Source organism: Pagrus major, chromosome 18, assembly GCF_040436345.1.
Source record: "Pagrus major chromosome 18, Pma_NU_1.0".
Taxonomy (NCBI): domain Eukaryota; kingdom Metazoa; phylum Chordata; class Actinopteri; order Spariformes; family Sparidae; genus Pagrus; species Pagrus major.
The window spans coordinates 15049629-15069657 of NC_133232.1; the positions used below are offsets into that span (position 1 = coordinate 15049629).

At 41.7% G+C, this 20029-nt stretch overlaps 2 protein-coding genes across 2 annotated transcripts in view; both read left to right on the plus strand.

Annotated features, from left to right (window-relative positions):
* Window positions 1–242: 242 nt before the first annotated feature.
* Window positions 243–13250, plus strand: fbl (fibrillarin). Its single transcript, XM_073487005.1, has 9 exons — window positions 243–361; window positions 1818–1955; window positions 2222–2374; window positions 2547–2641; window positions 3300–3470; window positions 4285–4417; window positions 6165–6277; window positions 6685–6830; window positions 13004–13250. The coding sequence occupies exons 1-9, from the start codon at window positions 352–354 to the stop codon at window positions 13026–13028; spliced, it is 984 nt and encodes a 327-aa protein (XP_073343106.1). The 5' UTR covers window positions 243–351; the 3' UTR covers window positions 13029–13250.
* Window positions 13251–13853: 603 nt separating this feature from the next.
* Window positions 13854–20029, plus strand: part of dyrk1b (dual-specificity tyrosine-(Y)-phosphorylation regulated kinase 1B) — a 76173-nt gene continuing 69997 nt past the window's right edge. Inside the window, exon 1 of the mRNA XM_073486959.1 lies at window positions 13854–14571. The gene's annotated coding sequence lies outside the window, so the exon portion shown is untranslated. The remainder of the gene's footprint in view (window positions 14572–20029) is intronic.

The following is a 20029-nucleotide window of genomic DNA, read 5'->3' on the forward strand; positions in this document are numbered from 1 at the left end:
AAGTATTTTTTATTTTATTTTATTTATATGTATAATGTTGTATCTGAAGTATATTTTCGTTTCATGCATACACTTCTGTTTCGTATGCAAACTGTTGATTTCCCTTCTTGAATATGTTCAATAAAGTGTTTCTGCTCTGCAGAAATGAAGTGAAATGGCTCCTTCCTGTCGGTAGGGGGCAGCAGCGGGCGTCGCAGAGCCATTTCGCACAGTACCGCGTGGCGGAAACATGTGAAGAAGAAGAAGTTGTCCGTCGCGCAGCTACACGTGTGGAAGTAGTGTGTCCGTGCAGTGAGTGGGGAAGAGACGCAGAGGAGCAGTAGACACATTTAACTCTTCACAGCAGATAACATGAGGCCAGGTAACGTTGCACACACCTTTACATCGCTCTTATCACGTCACGGTTACTCGTATATTTTGTTCGTCGAGTGTTTGATGTTAAATGAGCTCGTGCGGGCTCGGCCTACACCGCCATGTTGCCCAGCAAACTGTTAATATTAGAGAAAACTGCTGCCAGGACTGTGAACAGTCTCTCCGTTAGCAGAGCAGACTGCTCAGAGGAATAATGTTTGGTCTGGATGGTGTAGACTGTGTAGACAGGCTGTAGGGACAGTGAACAGTTACACGCTGTGTCGTGGAACACACACGTGTTGAGCTCCGTACAGCAGATCAACAGCAGCGGGACTGTGACTCTGCCGGAGCTGTTAACGGGCCACATCCAACATGTTCGCTCTCGTTTTCCCTCCTTTGTGCCACAGGCTCCCGCCTCGACACTTAAATGTAGCTTTAAAATTAAAGCCCGGGTCGGAACCGTGTGTATTTGTGTTGATCGGAGTCGTTCCGCGTCCCACACCGTCACTCAGACTTGTTTCAGATCATAAAGTTTATCAGCTCATTAGTCTTCACCAGAACTCAGTTCATGGTCTCGCGGGTGTGTAGAAACTGTTTAAAAACATTTAGTCTGACATGGAGAAGGAGCGAGTACCATCCACAGGAGACACCGACATGATCAGATCCAGCGTGCTTGTGGAGCTCAGTTACGTCCATGGCTGAGGACATGAGACCAGCACGCGTTGGTCACAGGTCCTCACCAAACATGTCAGAAACACTAGCCTAGGCACACTCTGATTAAAATGCTGTTGGGTACTACACTATAGGTACGATACATTCATTTCCGGTCGTGTGTACGAAGCTCTTTAGCTAGCCAGCCGCCATTTTCGACTCCACTGACGAGCTGGGCTGTAGTTGGTCACATTGTTGGTTCACCATGCTGAGTGTCTCACAGCGAGCTGTATCCACCTCTCACAGCGGGTCAGCGCCTTACTGCACACAACAGTGTTGCTGTAAAGGAGCGGTCTGTAGTTCTGGTGAAGAAATGTTAATGAGAAGAGAAAAATGTTCATTGGCTGATTATTTATTTATTTATTTATTTATTTATTTTCTTCCGCCTAATTAAACAAACTCTTTGTTTTCGTGACTGAATAAACAAACAACTGACCTTAAAGGACAACACAGTTTATACTGTTTACTTTGTTTATATGTGGCGGACCCTGCCACCTTTCTAGCTTCAAACAGTGTTCTGGGACCTTATTTTCCTCTGAGAACAGCTCGTTTATTCACTTATGGAAACCGTTTGTATCATTACCTCATTAATATTGTGAATATTAAAATTGTGAGCTTGAATTTCCTTTCAGAACCACACAGAGCTCCTGTAACTACTGAAGGCTCCCATCTGTAACCGGTACTTCTATTAGACCTGTATGAGTCTAAAGCAGACGTGTTACACTCAGCCCCTGTTATCTGTGTTTGTTTTGAAGGGTTCAGTCCTCGTGGTGGAGGACGAGGTAGTGGCAGAGGAGGATTCGGTGACCGCGGAGGACGAGGAGGATTCGGTGACCGCGGTGGACGGGGAGGATTCGGCGACCGCGGACGGGGAGGATTCAGAGGAGGAAGAGGTGAGGCTGCAGGATGTGTGTTGTAGACGTCATGTAATTTCTGTCATCCCAACATGCACATTACCGTTAATCCAATGTGGTGGAGAATCCACTTTTTCAAGCAATTACAGGACATAGTGTTTTCATTAAAGAACACACGTTGGTTACCATTATGACCTCAACACATTGAGTGTAACCTGGCATGAGTGCAGTGTGTATCATCAAGGCTCAGGAGTTGGTTATCATTCTGACCCGAGTGGCTCTGTTTAAATGTGTCCTTTATTCAGGCGGAGGATTCAGGTCTCCAGACGGTGGAGGATTTCGGGGCCGGGGCGGTGGCAGAGGCACCCCGAGAGGTAGAGGAGGGCGGGGTGGCTTTGGAGGCCGTGGCGGCTTTGGAGCAGGGAAGAAGGTCTTGGTTGAGCCACACAGACACGAAGGTATGTATTATTCCTGTTTAAAGTAATTCTGGATTATTATTTGGGATGCGGTCACTACGTGCTGAAACCCTGTTGCAGCTTGGTTTAAACTCATGGCATGGATTTGATGCATTTTCTGAACATTTGTGTGTGTGGAAGTGGAGACACTCACTGTGTGTTTGTGTCCACTCAGGTGTGTTCATCTCCAGAGGGAAGGAGGATGCCCTGGTGACAAAGAACATGGTGGTTGGAGAGTCTGTGTATGGAGAGAAGAGGATCAGTGTGGAGGTGAGATTGTACTTCAAACAGTGTAGGACATCAGTATCGCACTACAATCATAACTGTTTGCTAAAGGCTCAGTTACTTAATGCAGACCCTCCAACCTGTACACATTTGGTGTTAACAGAGGGGTGGGTACAGAAACCTGGTAGCCCTGGGGCTAAATTATTAAAGACAGTAATGTCAGTAACCATAAGTTCCAACCTTAGCGGCTCATTAATCAGTACTTTGAAATGTATTCTAACAAACATGGGGAAAATATGACTTGCGTACCTGCAGGCAGTGAATCACTTGGCAGGAGGAATGACTGATTCTGACTGATGTCTGTGTTCTTCATTGTATAATCAGGAAATAATTAGTTTTACTGACATTTTAGATTAGTTTCCAGCCAGATATTGAGTTTATACAGTGACTTTGCTGTTAACATTACTGTTGCTACTCTTGAAAATTAATACATTTTCATCCTGTTCTGAATTTATTTAAAAAAAAACAATTATAAATGATAGAAGAACTGATAAGAGATTCGATGGCGGTACATGTACATGACAGGAACTTTTTGGGCAGAGGCTGGTACTCAAACACTTCTGATCTTGTGAAATCAGCAGCTATTGTCATTTTTCTTGTGGCCACATTAGGATTCAACATTTGCTTACTCTTTGTCTGTTAGGAGGGCGAGACAAAGATTGAGTACAGAGCCTGGAACCCGTTCCGCTCCAAGCTAGCAGCGGCCATCTTGGGAGGAGTAGACCAGATCCACATCAAGCCCGGAGCAAAGGTCATGTACCTGGGAGCTGCCTCTGGCACCACAGTGTCCCACGTTTCTGACATAGTTGGACCGGTGAGTACTGAACTGTCTCAAAGATTTAAACTGTCATTGAATACAACACATCCACCATGTGGCCATTTTTCACCAAATATTCACAAGAACCTTTACAATATCAGTTAATAAAGAAAAAAACTTGCTCAGAATGTCCCAACAATAATTCTGAAAGTAGTTTTAATTTTGTCAGCTGTTTTTTTTTTTGTTTGTTTTTTTTAAGTCTTGTTTTTGGTGTCCTTGTTAGTTTATATCAAACTAGTCCAGTGCCTGTTTGATTGCTTGGCCTCTGGTTTTGCTGCTTGCACCTTTCTTGAGAACTGCTCATCCACACTACGTCACACTCCACACTGACTGCAGAGGGTTATTGAAACATTAACACTGAAATTAATGGAAAGATGGAACTGCTCCATTTTCAAAACAAACAAACAAATGCAGTCTGTAATATGTCTGCTCTCTTTTGTCAGGGAAAATGGAGAGAGATTTTGGTGATTTTATTATTTTAAACTAGTTTTTAGTCTCGTCTTTTTACATAAACATCCCTTGTTTATATGGTCAAATTAGTGTTTAAAGATATAATCAACATTCTGCATTGAAATGTGGTAATGAACACATTTCCTATAAATCATTCACAATAAAAGTCTCCCTGTATACAGTGTAGTTATTTGAAATAAGATAAACAAATAAGATGTTTGCCATGCCATACATGAATATAAAGCAAGGCAGTAATAAATGTTAAAACCTGTGAACAAGATAAACTGTAAGGTACAGTTGAACGTAACGTTCTGCTGAGGGTAAGTAAACATGAAAGTAATGCGTGTCTTGTGTATGACAGGAAGGGCTGGTCTACGCTGTGGAGTTCTCCCATCGATCAGGTCGTGACCTTCTCAATGTGGCAAAGAAGCGCACCAACATCATTCCAATCATCGAAGATGCTCGGCACCCACACAAATACCGGATGCTGGTTGGTAGGTAGTCCTGAGCCCCAGTAGTAGCACTCCACAGATGCTGGCAGGCAGGCAGGCAGGCAGGCCACAATTAGGCCTTGTTTAGACTGCCGGTCCATATCTTGTACAGATAATATGTATCCAGATTGATTTTAGACCATCTGAACAGCAAAAAAATAAATTAAATGAGGTTTTGTGGACATTTGATCCAAGCAGCATTTGGAGGCGGTCCAAACAGATCTCTGCAGGTACGTCTTAGCCTGGACAGTGGCTGCTTGAATTCAGTTTCAGAGTGGCGTTTGTATAACTCGCAACAGACAGACAGCAATTCTAGAGTTCTGGAAGTGGATTAGAGCAGCTGACCAGAATCGATGTCTAGCAGCCGATATATCTGGTGAGAATTGGTGATCCATCATCACCCTGTACAATAGCACTGGCAGTCAATACTTCAGAACTATACCAGTCTGTTCTGTTAAACCAACTGAACAATGAATACTGTTTACCATATGTTTTATTTTCAGAGTGTTGCTTCAAGCAATGTGTCGTCATTGGTATTCACACACTGTTCATGTTTATAATCTGACAAACCCGCCCTGTTTTTATGTGGAAAAGGTGGTCTCAGAGTATTCAGAAACTTTGCACAGGAAGAGATATTTAATTGCCTCAGTCCTTGTGGGCCACAACTCAGTCCTCAGACCAACTTTCAGCCTTCCATCCTCACGTCTACATATCCATTATTATCCTATGTTTTATAGATTGAATTTGTCCACTTGCACATCAATATTTACATGCATGCTCATTTGTTTACAACCTTCACACCTATTCATACCTCCATTTAAACTTTTCTTACTTCCTTACCCATCTCAGGCTCAATTAAAAGTCTTACTATACACATCAGAACCAGGGGAGCTTACTTTAGGGAAATGAGCATGAAACAAGTAAAGTCACAGTCTGCTCACTCTGGGGTTAGAAATTCAGTCCATTTATTACAAGTGAGGGTTAGTTAAATGATCTTTTAGAGGAAATACATGTTTACCACAAGCTTGACATTAACGATATGTTGAAGGAGCAAGCTAATCACTAACACCCTGAATCTGCAAATAGTGTCTTCTGGTGTGTCTTCCAATTGGTTGTCCTTTCTGCCCATCTTGAGTCGTAAAGGCACGCCATCCTCATTGGGAACAACACACTTGGTCCATCTTTCAGTTTGAGTTTAAGAGTAATATGTGGACAGGTTGTCTCTTCTCTTGCTTCCCACCTGACAGGCCTCTAATGAAGAGGCCAGCTGCCAGCAGCAGCTCATGGTTTTGTTGGGCTTTTTAAGTTATGTGGGTTTATTAATAGGCCCTGACAAGCATGTTCACAGTAGTCATACTGGAAGCTGGCATTTGCACGAGCACCAGACATGCACTGAGCAGGAAAAAAATCATCCAGTTAGAAAGATGCATACAGACAGTGGGAATTACTTCTTGGAGTTGCAGATAGAATGTTGATAAAAAGGAAAACAATGCTTTAAGATGGCTGCTGTGATCAGACTGGGTTTGTCTGTCCAAACAGCTGTCTTCTTTATACATCAGGGCAAAATGAACAGATTTTCTAAATTTTCCTGTCAACATTTTTTTATTCACATTGTGGTAACAATTAATTGATGAAATTAATAGACATCAATTGATACATATTGTCACAATGTTTGTAGGCATGTGTGTCTGTGAAAGCACACTGAATCAGACGCTGAGTGTGCAGAGAGTAATGGTGTGTCCCTTTACAGGCATGGTGGATGTTATCTTTGCTGATGTTGCCCAGCCTGACCAGACGAGGATTGTTGCATTGAACGCTCACAACTTCTTGAAGAACGGAGGACACTTTGTTATCTCAATCAAGGTACATTGATGACCTCCTTGACAGATGGCAGTCCTCCAACCTTCAGCACAAACTGTTAAGTCCTGTTATTGTGTAGTAAGCTAGTGACGTGACTGTGAAGTCCAGAGACGATGTAAGACTCAAACAGGTGGGATGTGGCTGACTGGGCCTCTCTGGACTCTTGACAGGACTATTTTAATGGATTGATATCTGCCAAATAAATTCACTTTTAAAATGTTTTTAGACATTGTTTGACGATCAGAAGCGTCTCATGCTCAATGGACTGAATGTAATTAAGGCCTGGAAACTAATTTCATGCACAGTACAGTACTCTCACTGCTGCTTATGACTAGTTTTGATCTGTTGATGTTTGTTAGTACTGACTCTCTTGTCAGCTGTGTAGACTCTGATGTGTCTCTTTGCTTCAGGCTAACTGTATAGACTCGACAGCAGCTCCAGAGGCAGTGTTTGCCTCAGAAGTGAAGAAGATGAGTTCTGAGAACATGAAGCCACAGGAACAGCTCACACTGGAGCCCTATGAGAGAGACCATGCTGTGGTGGTTGGCATCTACAGGTAAACTAATATCAGACAGATTGTCCTGAGCAGCTCAGATAAAATCAACCCCCTTTACCATGACACAACTGAACTGTTTTGTTTTTTTGTTATTTGATCTGGTTTTTAGTATGTTTAAGACATTTGTTTTTGCAAACTTAAATCTTCGAGAGTGTAAGACTCCTGCTTTTGATGGCAACCCTTTTATTTTTACAGACATTACATCTCCTGTACTCAACCCTTATCTATACAAGACTAGAACTAATAGATTTTAGAACAGGCTCCAAAACGATGCTTACAGGTTCCACCTGACACCTAAGATTCAGTACACAGAGGATCTGCTGGGCTTATTTTGGTTCAGAATTTAAGGTGGTCTGTGTAGTATCCAATATAACATCTCCTTAAATCTATTACAAAGATTAAGATAGTGAGATGCCTGGATACAGTCATCCAAATGATCTATTTCATTAACTGTTGTTTACTTGTTTACTTACTTAGCTCAGAAAGGTAAGATGAAATATGAATTATGTATTTATTTGTTTATTTGACAGGGACAGTGCACAGCCTCTTAGATGTCCACTTTTCAGGCCAGACTTTGTGCAAACAATGGTTGCATTCTAGATACACTTAGATTATTGACTCTAAACCACTTCAATGCATTATTTCACTAATTACCTGTAAATGTCATTTTCATCAGTGGGTCTCATTCAGAATATGCTTTTAAGACTTTTTTAAAACAAAATTTAACGTCTTCTGGATACAGGCTGATGAGATATGATCTGCTGCTTTCTACTGTTCAACCTACTGGCAATGGGAAATGAGTCAATTACCTTTTTTTCCAGCTTTACCTGTGTTTAAAAGATCTGCATATACCAGTAAAATTTGGTGTAAAATATGGAATGTAAATAAATATAAATCCATCTGTTAACAGAGGGTTTCTTAGTTAGGGATTTCTTAAAAGCCACCAATATTACTCTGAAAAATGTTTCTCTCCATCCATTCAAGTTCTTAATTGGCTACATCAGCGCAGAACTGCTTTTGGTTTGGTAGATGGTTTCCAGGATGCAAAGTGGACCCACAGAGGGAAACCTTAAAATATATGAAAATGATTTGTGCCCACTAGATGCCCAACAGTCTGTCGAATTACATAAACAGGTGACAGACATTGCATTTCTTTTTGGCAGGTGTATAGAAATGACTACATCCATTCTAAATTCTGTCAAAATGGAAAGAGCTTGTGGTTTTCCACTGTAGTCCAAATTTGTCCTCCTACTTCTCATAAGTTGCTGGAGGCTCAAGTATAATTTTAAAATGACCTTTTATACAAGATTTACCCTCATGCTCCCATTAATATAAAGAAGCTCACTCTCTTCGATCAGTATTGAATTGTTTTTTCAAAATGTCTAATTTGTAAGTGCAGTTCTGATTCTGCAAATTGAATTTGTCGTTAATCTCTTGAAAAAGCTCCCTGTTGTACCTTGACGTATGAGTGAGTGTACTATGAACCCACTGGAGGGACCAGTCTCTGAATCGTTTGTCCTTACTAGCTGTAAATCCTGGGTCATATGCAAGCTATTTTAACATTTCTGCTGTGTGTTTTGATCTGTCTGAACTAATAGTGAACTAATTACTAATAGTGTTATCTAAGAGTTGGTTGGCCAGTGAGGGAACCTAAATCTAATGAAGAGATGTTTCCATTATTTGCTGAATTTATTTCCATCCATCTTTATAGTTCGGCCTACACCAACAGATTAAAGGCCTTAGTTGGGTTAGTATATTATAGTAGTATGTCAGAAGTGGAAGAGCTGGACCCCCTATGATCTGTGGCAGCTGTAAAATTTTATGTTATCCTTAGTTTTTTCCCCATGTCAGTACAGCTTGAGTTGAATGTATAAGGTGGTTCTGCCACACCTGCATGCACTTGTTGGATTAACTGGGTTAAACAGCTCCATCTTGTGGACTTCTAAAAAGTTGCATCTTCACTGTGTATAACACATGAAATTCAAATAGTTCTGATAACGTCTCAACCAATCATATGTAAATAACAAAGTGCAGCACAGTCAAGATAAATACTAATTACACACCATATATAATAATTTCATTCTAATCTAAACATGCATTCAAACTTCAAGTAAGGGGCTGGGGGAGGAGGATGGCGTCAGCCGACCTGAGGATGCAGGTGGGAATGCCAGCGAAGGAGGTCAGTCAAGTAGAGGGCAGTCAGTTTGTGGAGGGCTTTATAAGTGATGAGAAGTTTGAAGTGGATTCAGTGGGGGACAGGGAGCCAGTGGAGGTTATGAGGGATCACGGGAGTGGGTGAGCAGACGAGCAACAGAGTTCTGTGTATATTGGAGTTTCTTGAGGATTTTGGAGGATGTACCATGGAGGACACTATTGTAGTAGTCCATTCTGGAAGTAATGAATGCATGGCTGAAAAGGAGAGGGATGGGCGGAGACGGGCAGTGCTTTTTAAGGAGGAAAAAGGCTGTTTTGGTGATGTGTTTGACATGTTGAGGATGAAACCGAGGTTGCTGATGTGAGCACAGGAGAGCTGTCAGTGGAAGTTGTGAAGTTTGATTTTATTTATGTGTATAAAAGATAAATCCAAGGGATAACATGTAAAATGTGAGAACATTTGTTTCCAACATGGTCCCTAACAGGACGGACAGTAACACAACATATATAGATTCATCTAAAATAAATAAAGATCCAAACACACCTTGATATAAAATACAGGCTTGAAACTTCAGTCTCTCTCCTAATATGTCCTTTTTGTTCAGTCATTACATTATTAAAGCATTTCTTCATGAAAACATTTTTTTTTTCTTTAAAGCACAATACACGCTCGTGGCCTGCCAGTCTCCATCTAGTCAGTCATCTTGTTCCAAATATGGACCCAGACCTGACATCTAAAAACCTCCCTGGATTCTGATAGCTTGATGCTAAGTGGATGGCTGTTCCACAGTACAGTCCCTGTAGAATTTTAACTGTTCCACCTTAAGCATCCCTGGCTTCTTGAATTCAGTATCTCCTACAGGACAGTGTTGTTAACCAGCATCTTATATACCTTAGTTTCTTTTTCAGGCCACTGTACCATGCAGAACAGGTGTAATCAAAATGGCACTGTATCAGTGTTAATACAAGGTTTCTTTTAATTGTGAGTCAAACTGCCTCGTTCTCAATACAAGAACTTGAGTTTACTGATACTTATATACTTGTATATCATAATTTCTCAGCTATAAAGTCAGCTGAGAGTGACTGATCTTGAGTAATGCCAAGGTAAATGACACGAGCCTACGATAACACTACATAGACCGCTCCGTCTAGGAAGTTCAATTTCCACATCTTCAGTCGAGCTGTTGATCCTAGTCCCTTTGGCCACAATCACGGCAGCCTTCAGTTTAGTTGTCAGAAGCTTGAGCTTCTCTGTTTTGGTCAGCAGGCTCCTCGGATTCAGGTGAATGACATGTAGTCTTTTTTAGTCCAATGCAATCTCCATAAAGCATACCTCCTCCCAGCTGTAATTGGGGTATTACAGTTGCTGTGTTCCTTAGCACAGCAACTGTAATACCCCAATTTTTGGGGAGAGGGGAGCAGTTGTTGATGCTGATAAACTGATGTCTATCAGAGAGGTAGGATTTGAGCCTGGAGAGGGCAGTAGTGGTGATGTTGACAACAGTTTTGAGACGCGAGAGAAGGATGGGATGGTGGTTGGTGCCAAATTCTGCACTGAGGTTGTCTAGGATGATGAGGTTGCCGGCATCAGAGGAGAAGGTAGTTTGTAACTTCATTACAAAAAAGTCTGAAGAAACCCAATCAAGAAGTACTCGGACAGAGTGAGAGCGATTGACATTATCTGAATCACTTTATTTGGCAGTAAAACTGTGAGCAAACATGGAACGTCACTAATAATATCCCATTGTTAATAAACTACATAATTACACCAAAATGTTTGGGGTTATAATTTTACCATTCACCTTTTGTTTCTCTTGCACTTTACCTTACCTTGGAGTTTGTTTTCAACATTTTCACCATCTGCTAGTAGTAGTAATTACTTAGCAGCGTGGTACCATGTAAACACCCAAGTCGATTGTACAGTGACATGCAGTATTAAGATCTGGAGGCAGTGAATTTACATATTAATATGGTGAATTTGAAACAACTAAACAGACGGGAACAAGTGGTTTTGGTCCTGCTCCAGAGCTCCATGACTGGGATTATGAGGTGAAGCAGTTTCCCCTACCTACTAATGTTCCCAGAGTTGAGTTATGGTGACAGGCTGACACATACATCCAGACCCTCCAAAACTGCTGCACTCAGCTCTCTGTGCAGGACTCCAGACTGTTTTCCCCTAGTATCCCCGGTGCTCCTAGGAGCAATTTTAGGAGCACAAGCACAAATTTTGGGAGCACCACTTTAATCGTCATGCAATATATTAATATTTTTTCCACCTCAACTGTATTACTGACAAATGCTTTGTTGATAAACTATTTACAGAAATGGCAATCTTCTACTTTATTTAAAGAAAGAAATGTCAGAATGGAGTAGTACTTTGAGTCATTTTCCCGACTTTAAAGGGAGGCTGCAGCAGGTCCTAAAGCAGATATAAAATGGTTTAAAACTGTGTCGTGTAGTGTTAAAAAGATAGTTATCCCCTTTCTTACCGAGTTATTGACCAAGAAGATGATTTGCTTTTCTTGTTTATCTGTTCATCATAACTATTATAAGATTCCTTGTAATGCAGACTCCATAAAACATTGAGGTGTTTTTAAGTGTCCCACTCTCTAAGGTTTGTAATGTATAAGTCATTGGGATTGTGAAATCCTTGCCCCATTTCACAATAGATTATGATTTTTAAGACTGGTGTGAGCCTAGCCTAAATAACACCTCCAGAAAGGCAACAAAGATAATGTACATTAAAATGTGTGATGCTACTCTTTAGTTTAGTAATATCACTCCGTTATCATGGATCCCAACAGGGTTCATTCAGGACCCGCTCCACTCCGCCTCTGATTGGTTGACTTCATTGGTTGCGTTCTTTATGCTTGACTCAAACTGTTCACGCATGCAGTAGTTCTGGTAATGTCTGTTTTTTTGCGTTGGTAGTTTTGCGGGCAAACCGACCTCTTTGGCCTCTTGTGCTGCTCCTCTCAGGGTCACACATCATCCAGTTGTCTGCAGGGTGGGCTGCCACTACTTCACCACCCAGACTGGCCGTTCTACCTAATGAGCCCAGAGACACTGCAGCTGCCACAGCCAAAGGGCAACTACAGCTCATAATCCAAAAAACATTGAATGTACAGTTTGGAAATAATAACGAGTCAGTTACACTGACAGATTTCTGTGGCCTTGGTAGACTGCTGGACAGTCTTGCAGCAAAGAGCAGATCCGGAGGATGTGTGACCTACAGAGGAGCAGCAGAAGACGGGGAGGGTGACCGAAGAGGTTGGTGTGTTTACCTGCAAAACTACAGATCAGAGCTGCCGAAAAATAGACAACAACAGAAGGACTGAGTCAACTCTTTGAGTCAAGCATAGAGAACACATCCAATGAGGTCAACCAATCAGAGGCACAGTAGAGCGGTTCTTGTCAGAACTCGGGTGGGATCTATAATAACTCAGTAGTACCACCTGGGGGGAGAAAGCGTGCCTGCTGGTTGAAGATGTATACTGCCAATCAGTGTAGTAGCGGGTAAGGGATTCAAAGAGATATTTCGGTAATGTTACCTTAAGCCAGAGTACGTCATGACATCGAAAGTCAAACTAGCCAGGGCAGCCATGCTAACGTTAGCTCTAGCTAGCACCTACTGGACAGCTTTCACAAATGAAAGTTTCACAACTACCTGTGACGTCATCAGTGTTGACTGGAAGATGCAGTCCAGTGTGATTCTGTCTCCAGCGCTGGTACAGTGACATAACCAAGTGTGGAAATAAGTCCAGTTATGTGGGACTACTGTGCTCCTCACTCAGAGTCCCTCCCTCAGAACATGTCAGACAGCCTTGTCCCGGGGTCTGAACGGGGCGCCGGAGCTCATTGTGTCTGTTGAGCACTGGATTAAATGGAAAGCACCTCATAAATATCACTTAATATTCTAAAATTTACTGGTTAATGGGTGTTAATGGCTATTCAAAAACCAAAGAGGGATCCTGCTCTTTTTTTTTTGTGTGTTAACATGTGCCTGTTTCTCTCCACAGACCACCACCTAAACTGAAGAAATGAGGAGTGGAAGAAAGCTCTGGAGACCCGATTACCTTTTTCAGCCACCATCTACTTTGTCAGTGTTGTATATTGCCCTCCTCTTCTAATTTGATAGTAGTTGTATAACTTTTATGTTGCCAGAGTATGAAGCAGAATTATTGTAAGCTACAATTTGTGCTTGATACAGTTTATATGTTTGTTTTTTTGACATACCCAAGAACTTTAATAAAATGTTTGATTCTTGTTTTTGATTTGACTGTAATCTGTGAGCCTTGTTATAGTTACAAACAGAACATGGGAGTACTTTAACACTGGAAACAAACAGCTGACACTTTGACAAACATTCATGAGAACATTTTGGTGGTTAATGAGCACTGAACTGCTCTCCTGTCCCCTTAACATGAAGGTCCAGTTGCCAGTGGTCAGCCCAGGGCCATCACCTGGACCTGCATGTGAGATGATGGCCAGATTTCTTATACTGGTATTGGACCAAACTAGATATAGACCTCCGACGTATGGCCTCTGTTTTACGGGATATTGACTCTGGGATTGAACAAATGTGTTGGTCTTACACTGTTCTATAGAAGTCGGAGGGAATCAATCAGGTTTCTTAGTGTTAACTTTGTCAGCTCGTTACAAAATGCCTCTTTTCTCTCATGCCTGCTGACAAATGCCTCGAGGTGGGTTCGGGTACTGTGATTTGCTCCATGAGAAATAATAACGCCAACACATTTCCATCTAAAGACTGGCTTTTGGAAGTAAAGTGTGTGACTGCCCGCTATGAATTTGTTTTGGCAGCCATTTTGTGGGAAATTTCTCTGGAGCGCGCTGGGCCGTACTTGCCTGGTGTCGGGAGTGCGCTCTCAATGCAGCCCCTCTCCTTTGACCGATATTAACATCACGGAGGGGCTGGCCAGCATAGAGCTAGCTGTAGCTGTGCCTGCTAAAATATAATTTTTCATATCGTTTACCTGTATTGTACAGCGGCCCATCGGCTGGCCGTTGCCCGCCAAGCAGCCTGCAGTGTGCGGACTGTCTTCCTCCAAATTCCAATGTCAGTGTTTTATTAGGCAGCTAGCTGTTAGCATGCTAGCTAATAGCTAGCTAACTAATGTTAGCTTCTTGCCTCTACATTAATTGAACAAGCGGACGGGGTTGCTAATCTAACTGACCCACGCTGTCGTTACAACGTGGTCTCTTTTATATATCTGACATAAACTCGACAAAGTAAATTGCGCTTGCCGAACAGAAAGAAGACTGAATTCGGGGTGTCCGTGGTTGAGGCGGTGGGCTGCCCACCTCCCCTTAGGCACGGCTAGCCGTGCTGCGCCGGCAATCAGTCCCTATCGACAAGCCGCTCTGTGAGCTCCGGAGAATAACGCATTTTTTTTTTTTACTGGAAACTAAACGCACTGGGATTTTTATCGGCAACACATTATTTGGATTTCTGCTGTGGAAGAGGGACGACTGACCCGGGGGAGGGGGCTCGGTTCGTGTGGACGGAGGGCGATAGAGGTTCCGAATATGGCTGATACGCGGAACTTGGTTCGACACACCGCCTGAGGTAAGAAATAGCCGGTCGGCGTTTGTCTTTTTAATTCGTGTCTATGTGGGCCTAGCGCTAGTTGACTATTGTCTCTAGTATGTGCATATTAAAGGCTTGATAGTCAATCAGCGATATCAGTACTTGATGGCATATTGTTACCCCTTCCTATGTTATTCGCCCCTGTCACCGGCCTCGTGTCCCCATTCCTCTGCCACTGCTGTTAAGATGGCTAATAGGGCATTGGGCAGGCTTTGATGAAGGAGGTGGGTTAACGTCGGTGTTGGACAATGGACCAACAATCAAGGCTTGGCTGTCGCATCTACAGTAGCTGATAAGTGCATTATGGTGATGGACTCCACAACGTTACCCCGTTATAGTAGCATGCAATGTCCTCCAAGTCTACTGTTATCAGCCTCTTGCCCTTCTCGTTTACCTTGTGACTGAGTCGTTTCTAACAGCTAACTATGTGGCGAGTCTACAAAGTGTTATGTTGGCCATTTAGAGAAAAATGATCGATTCGATGTGTGTGTGTGTGTGTGTGTGCGCGCGCGTTAGTGTGTATCTAGGCAAGTTTCGGTAGCAGTCGCGACCTGCCTTAAGTTACCGCACGACACCAGATAGAATGGGAGAGGATGCCGGCGAAGCAAACCGAAGGGAGACATGGGAGATGAATGGGTGTGTTGCTGCATGATCGAAACGTGTTGATATGCTCTGCTATACAGTAGGTCATTATATCCCGATATGTCGGTTGGAGAGCAGCTGCTTAAGTTGTCAGAGCAGCCAGCCAGCAACCCCCGATTGTCCTCTGTAAATCTGCAGCATTTCATCTGCTATGGCAGCTAATGCTAGCCGCTAGCTTAGCTACCGCATCAGCCCCTACCCTGCCCTGGAAAAGAGGGACACAGGCACTCAGTTGCTGGGAGATGGATGCCTCTAGTTAAGGAACAGGATTATAATGAGACCAGTGCTGATGCACAGCTGGAAGAATCATGACTTGACATCTCTCTGTCTGACTATATGGGTCTCTGTAGTCCTTGTTCTGTTGTTACTTAACAGAAGATGTAATCTGAAATAGTCTATTCTACAGTGGGGTTGCTGTTTTTCTTGTGGTCAACATATTTGAGTCTCAAATTGGACCTTTCTTCCCAACCACTACTACTTTACTTAATTCTTTTTGTTCATTTACTCAAATCATATCTTGGTAATTTTGAACCACTTGTATGCATGATTGCATACAACCTCCTGTGTAAAAATGGTTTAAATGACGTGCAAGTTTTACCTGAACCACAGGACAGCAAGCCGTGTAAGTAAAATGTATTGAGCACAAATCCATACCCTGACATTCTTATACAGTACTTTGCAACCTCAAAGTTATCTTTGCATAAGAAGTGATATAACGTTCCTAAGCACGAATTTCAATTTCAATTTACTGCACATGCCTAGCATATTCCAACTTTCCTCTATCTTTTATGAAACAACTCCCAATTCTTGGAATAGAATTATGCAACCTAGAGTTGTCTTTGTGTATTAAATGTTAAGAATGATTGTATATATTTCAACCTACTGTGGATGTCTTGCATCTTTCAGACTTCAGGCTCAACACAGGCTCTTCTCTCTGCAAGAAAATTTGATGTTTTTTAATTTAAAAACTTCAATTCCACATCATCACGGGCCATTATTATTATTACCATATCCTTGTACTAACAGTTTGGATAGCTAGAGCAGATAATCCAAAAAACTTGCTAACTAATTACTCAGTGAACATGTTTCTGTTGAAGTTCAAATTGGTTCAAAGGTGAGAGTTTTTCACCCATTATTTGAAGACATTGATTAAATGATCACATTAAGACAATATTTCCCCAGGTTTTGCAGTACTGGCTTTTAAGTTAGATATGGGAACAATAACGATAAGCTCTTATTTGCACATTGTACAGAATAAAAAGAGTCTTTATAGCGACAACAATTTTCACTGCAGGAGTCAGGAATCAAACTACCATACCCTGTCGATGGACAGCCACAAACACTTCAGTAACTTGAAGCATCATAATTATTCCTTATGCTTGCTCACTTTGCTCCCCAAATCATGATTCTGAGTAGTCAAAGCTGTAATGCTCTATCTTTTTGCGTATGCACTTTACAGCATTAAGCACAATTTCTTATTTTACCATAATGTATGAAACTGCTCCCATTACGATGTCCTGAAGCTTCTTGTTGGCAGCTCATGGCCTGTATAGTTCCATATTTATGACATTGTATATGAAACATTAAAAACATTGAAATAATGTTTTCAAAGTCATATTTCACTCATCGGTGGAATGTAGTCTACATGAAGAAATACCTTCACGCTAATCAGTATCACTTGTCTTCCAACCTACAAATTAAGCAATCATTAAAATGAAAAACGAATGTGTTTTGTGACACGTTGATGTTATAAACACATTTTAGCTGGTTGAAAAGATGGCAAAAAGACATCTGAGACGTTCAGACTGAATATCACCCAGTTTTAAATTAAAACCGATGTTTAAATCCCAGTTGGTGCTCACTGGGTACATCCATTAGATCTGGAAAAGAGCATTTAGGTAGTTGGGTTGGGTCTCTTAGTATTGATTGTATATTCATTCAATTGTTTCATTCAAAACGGCTTGGGTGATGCACCTAAGCGTTACTATGGTAGGGAAAACCATTCACAAAATTGATTTGAATCAATGTTAAACAGTAATTTTTTAATAGTAAGTGGTTGTGCTTTGTCCTGATGTCATCATAAGCATTGGTGTAATTCTTGCAAGACCGTTATTGACCAAAAATGTCAGGACATTTTCAAATTGAATATTCTTTGAAAGATGAAGACTGTACGTTGAGGCAGTGTCGATGTTGAAGACTGCATGTTGAGATGACATTGATGTTGCAACGTGACGTCGGTTCGGTTTTCATTTTGGCTATATATTTCAACCCCCTGACGACATCTAGTTTTAGAAGTTGTTTTAACATCAAACTGTTTCCAGGGTGGGCGAAGAGACAAATTTCCTTCTCCTGCAAGTGAGGATGTGCAAGGTTCCAGTGGAATTGAATGTGTAATTCAGGCCGTTGCAATGTTATTGAGCTACACAGGATCTAAGCCATATTGTTGATCTTTTTATTCTGTCATCAGACAAACTAGTATAGAACAATGTCCTAATTAGCAGATGTACCTGAGACAGAAATGTGTCTATGCAGCTACTGATGAAAAAGTGAAAACATTTGGTTTGTGCCGACAACCTGCTATGTTACTGAGCTCTGTTCATCATGAAAGATGTTCAGCTGAACCTGCGGCTTAGTTCCAGGCACCTGTGGCCAGCAGGATGATTAGTTCTTTTCACAACATTGTCAGTGTAACACAACTACTTACCCATCACCACCACGCTGAGTCTGTAGAAATGCTAAGATTTCTGTGATTACACTTACGAGCTGAAACCATATTTTCTGAAAGGACAGAAAAAATGTGAAATAACAAAAACAATACAATGACAATCTTATTTAGATATAAATTTGACTCTTAGTGTTAATGTTAAACATGACTGTGACACTGATATCTTGTAAGTTGTGGTATAGCAATATATTGTGGCATAATAATTTGCAATATTGCCAAGTGTCGTGCCACAATATGCATGAGGATATGCGTCATCAACTCAAAAATAGATTGTAATATCTTGTCAAATCTTGTCAATTAGATCCCAGACTGGGTGCACAGTGGGGGTGGAGCATGTAGGAGTGGCTTTTTCAGTGCCAGACGTTCTGTGTTCTCTCTCACTATAAGTTAACGCTCCTTCCCACACATACAATGTTATGTAAATTTCTGGCTTGCTTTCACCACTGGATGGGTTTTGCAGTTGCAGTCACAAAAGATACAGACAATGTGCTCTCTGACTGAAAGCACAGCTGTGAAAAAAGTTCAGACCGTGTGTGACAGCTTTGACAGATACATTTCAAAACTAATTCGAAACATTATCATGATGAATATGAATTATTTTTCTCTTCATTCTCTACTTTCTCAATAGTCTTGTTCCTCTATGCTCCTGTCTGCCTACATTCATTGACTTAACTTGGAATAATAGCACTGTTATTCATGCTGAACATTTTTGATCATCAGTGGATGTGTTTCAGTTGGTGATCCTGGTGATAGACGGTGGTTGGGCATACACCAACTACAGTACTTGCCCACCACCCCCTCCGTCATTCTACTATTTCAAGAAATCAATATTTAGTTGGATGATGGACACTACAGGTAGAAACTGCTGCAGGCCGTCTACTCCTTGCAGCAGCAGTGCCAGCAGCAGAGTCGCAGCACGGAGTAGTAGAAGTCACATTTCACTTATAAGATGACAATAGTCACAAAGAAAATGGCGGGGGAATGCTGTCAAAGCGAATGCGATTTAAATGCAATGCTAACAGGAACCTGGTAACATTAATTAAAAGGAGTTGGTCACCTTACTGTGAAGTTGTAGGTGTCACCTGGAGCTCTTCATCTACCAGCTCTTTTTAGTTCCAGTACTCCCACAGAGTGAATAAAACTACTCCAATGTAACAATAAACTCAATGAACACAGTGCATTTCCTGAGACTACCGTACTTCAAAATAAAAATAATTTTTTTTTTCACTAGTGAAATGCATTTAATGTGAAGCTGCAGCAGGAGGAAAAGTTTGGTTTGCATGAACAGTGAATGAACAAAGTACTCTACAGATAGCTCAGCTCAACTGGGTTCAGCAACCGCCCAGTGAAAACGGCTGGAAACCTGACAGGGACTGAACACAACCTCCCAGACCGACGGATGCCAGTTTGAAGACGGGGGATACAGGAAGGAGGTGATTTACAGCGGCTCTGACCGGGACTTTGACTCCAGGGACAAGAAGACATAGCAAGCGGGGAAGGAAGAGAGGTGAAGCGGCAGAGGAGAGAGAATCTGGCAACAGCAATGGGGGAAACAGCGTGTAGAGCCAGAATGTTTTCACTTTACTCTGAATTGAGGATTTATTTTCGACAAAACCATTGGTGATTGTGGAAAGACAAAGTTTGAATGAAGTGTGTTTTACGCAGTTAACAATTAAACTTGTCTTAGTTCAGTCAAAGAGAGAAACTTGAATTCAGACTGTGCATGGTTGTATTTTCCTGTTTATTAAGGAAACATATTACATATAGGAGACATCATGACTGCTAAAACCAGGGTTCCCCCTTTCTATTTTTTACAGTGTCACAGACCCTCTGTCAGTTACAGAGGGTCTGGTTAGGCTCCATTCAGGGAATTGTTTGAAAGTCAATGACGAGATCTTTCTTGGCACACCAGCTCTGACTTTTCCAGCTTCTCAGTTTCTTTCCTCAATATCGGCTTGTCTCCTCTTTATCGTCCTCCTTTATCATGTTCCTCTCTTTGCACTGACTCACTCACTCACTCACTCACTCATCCACATTTCGCCTTACCCAGTAAATCAAAATCATCAGCAA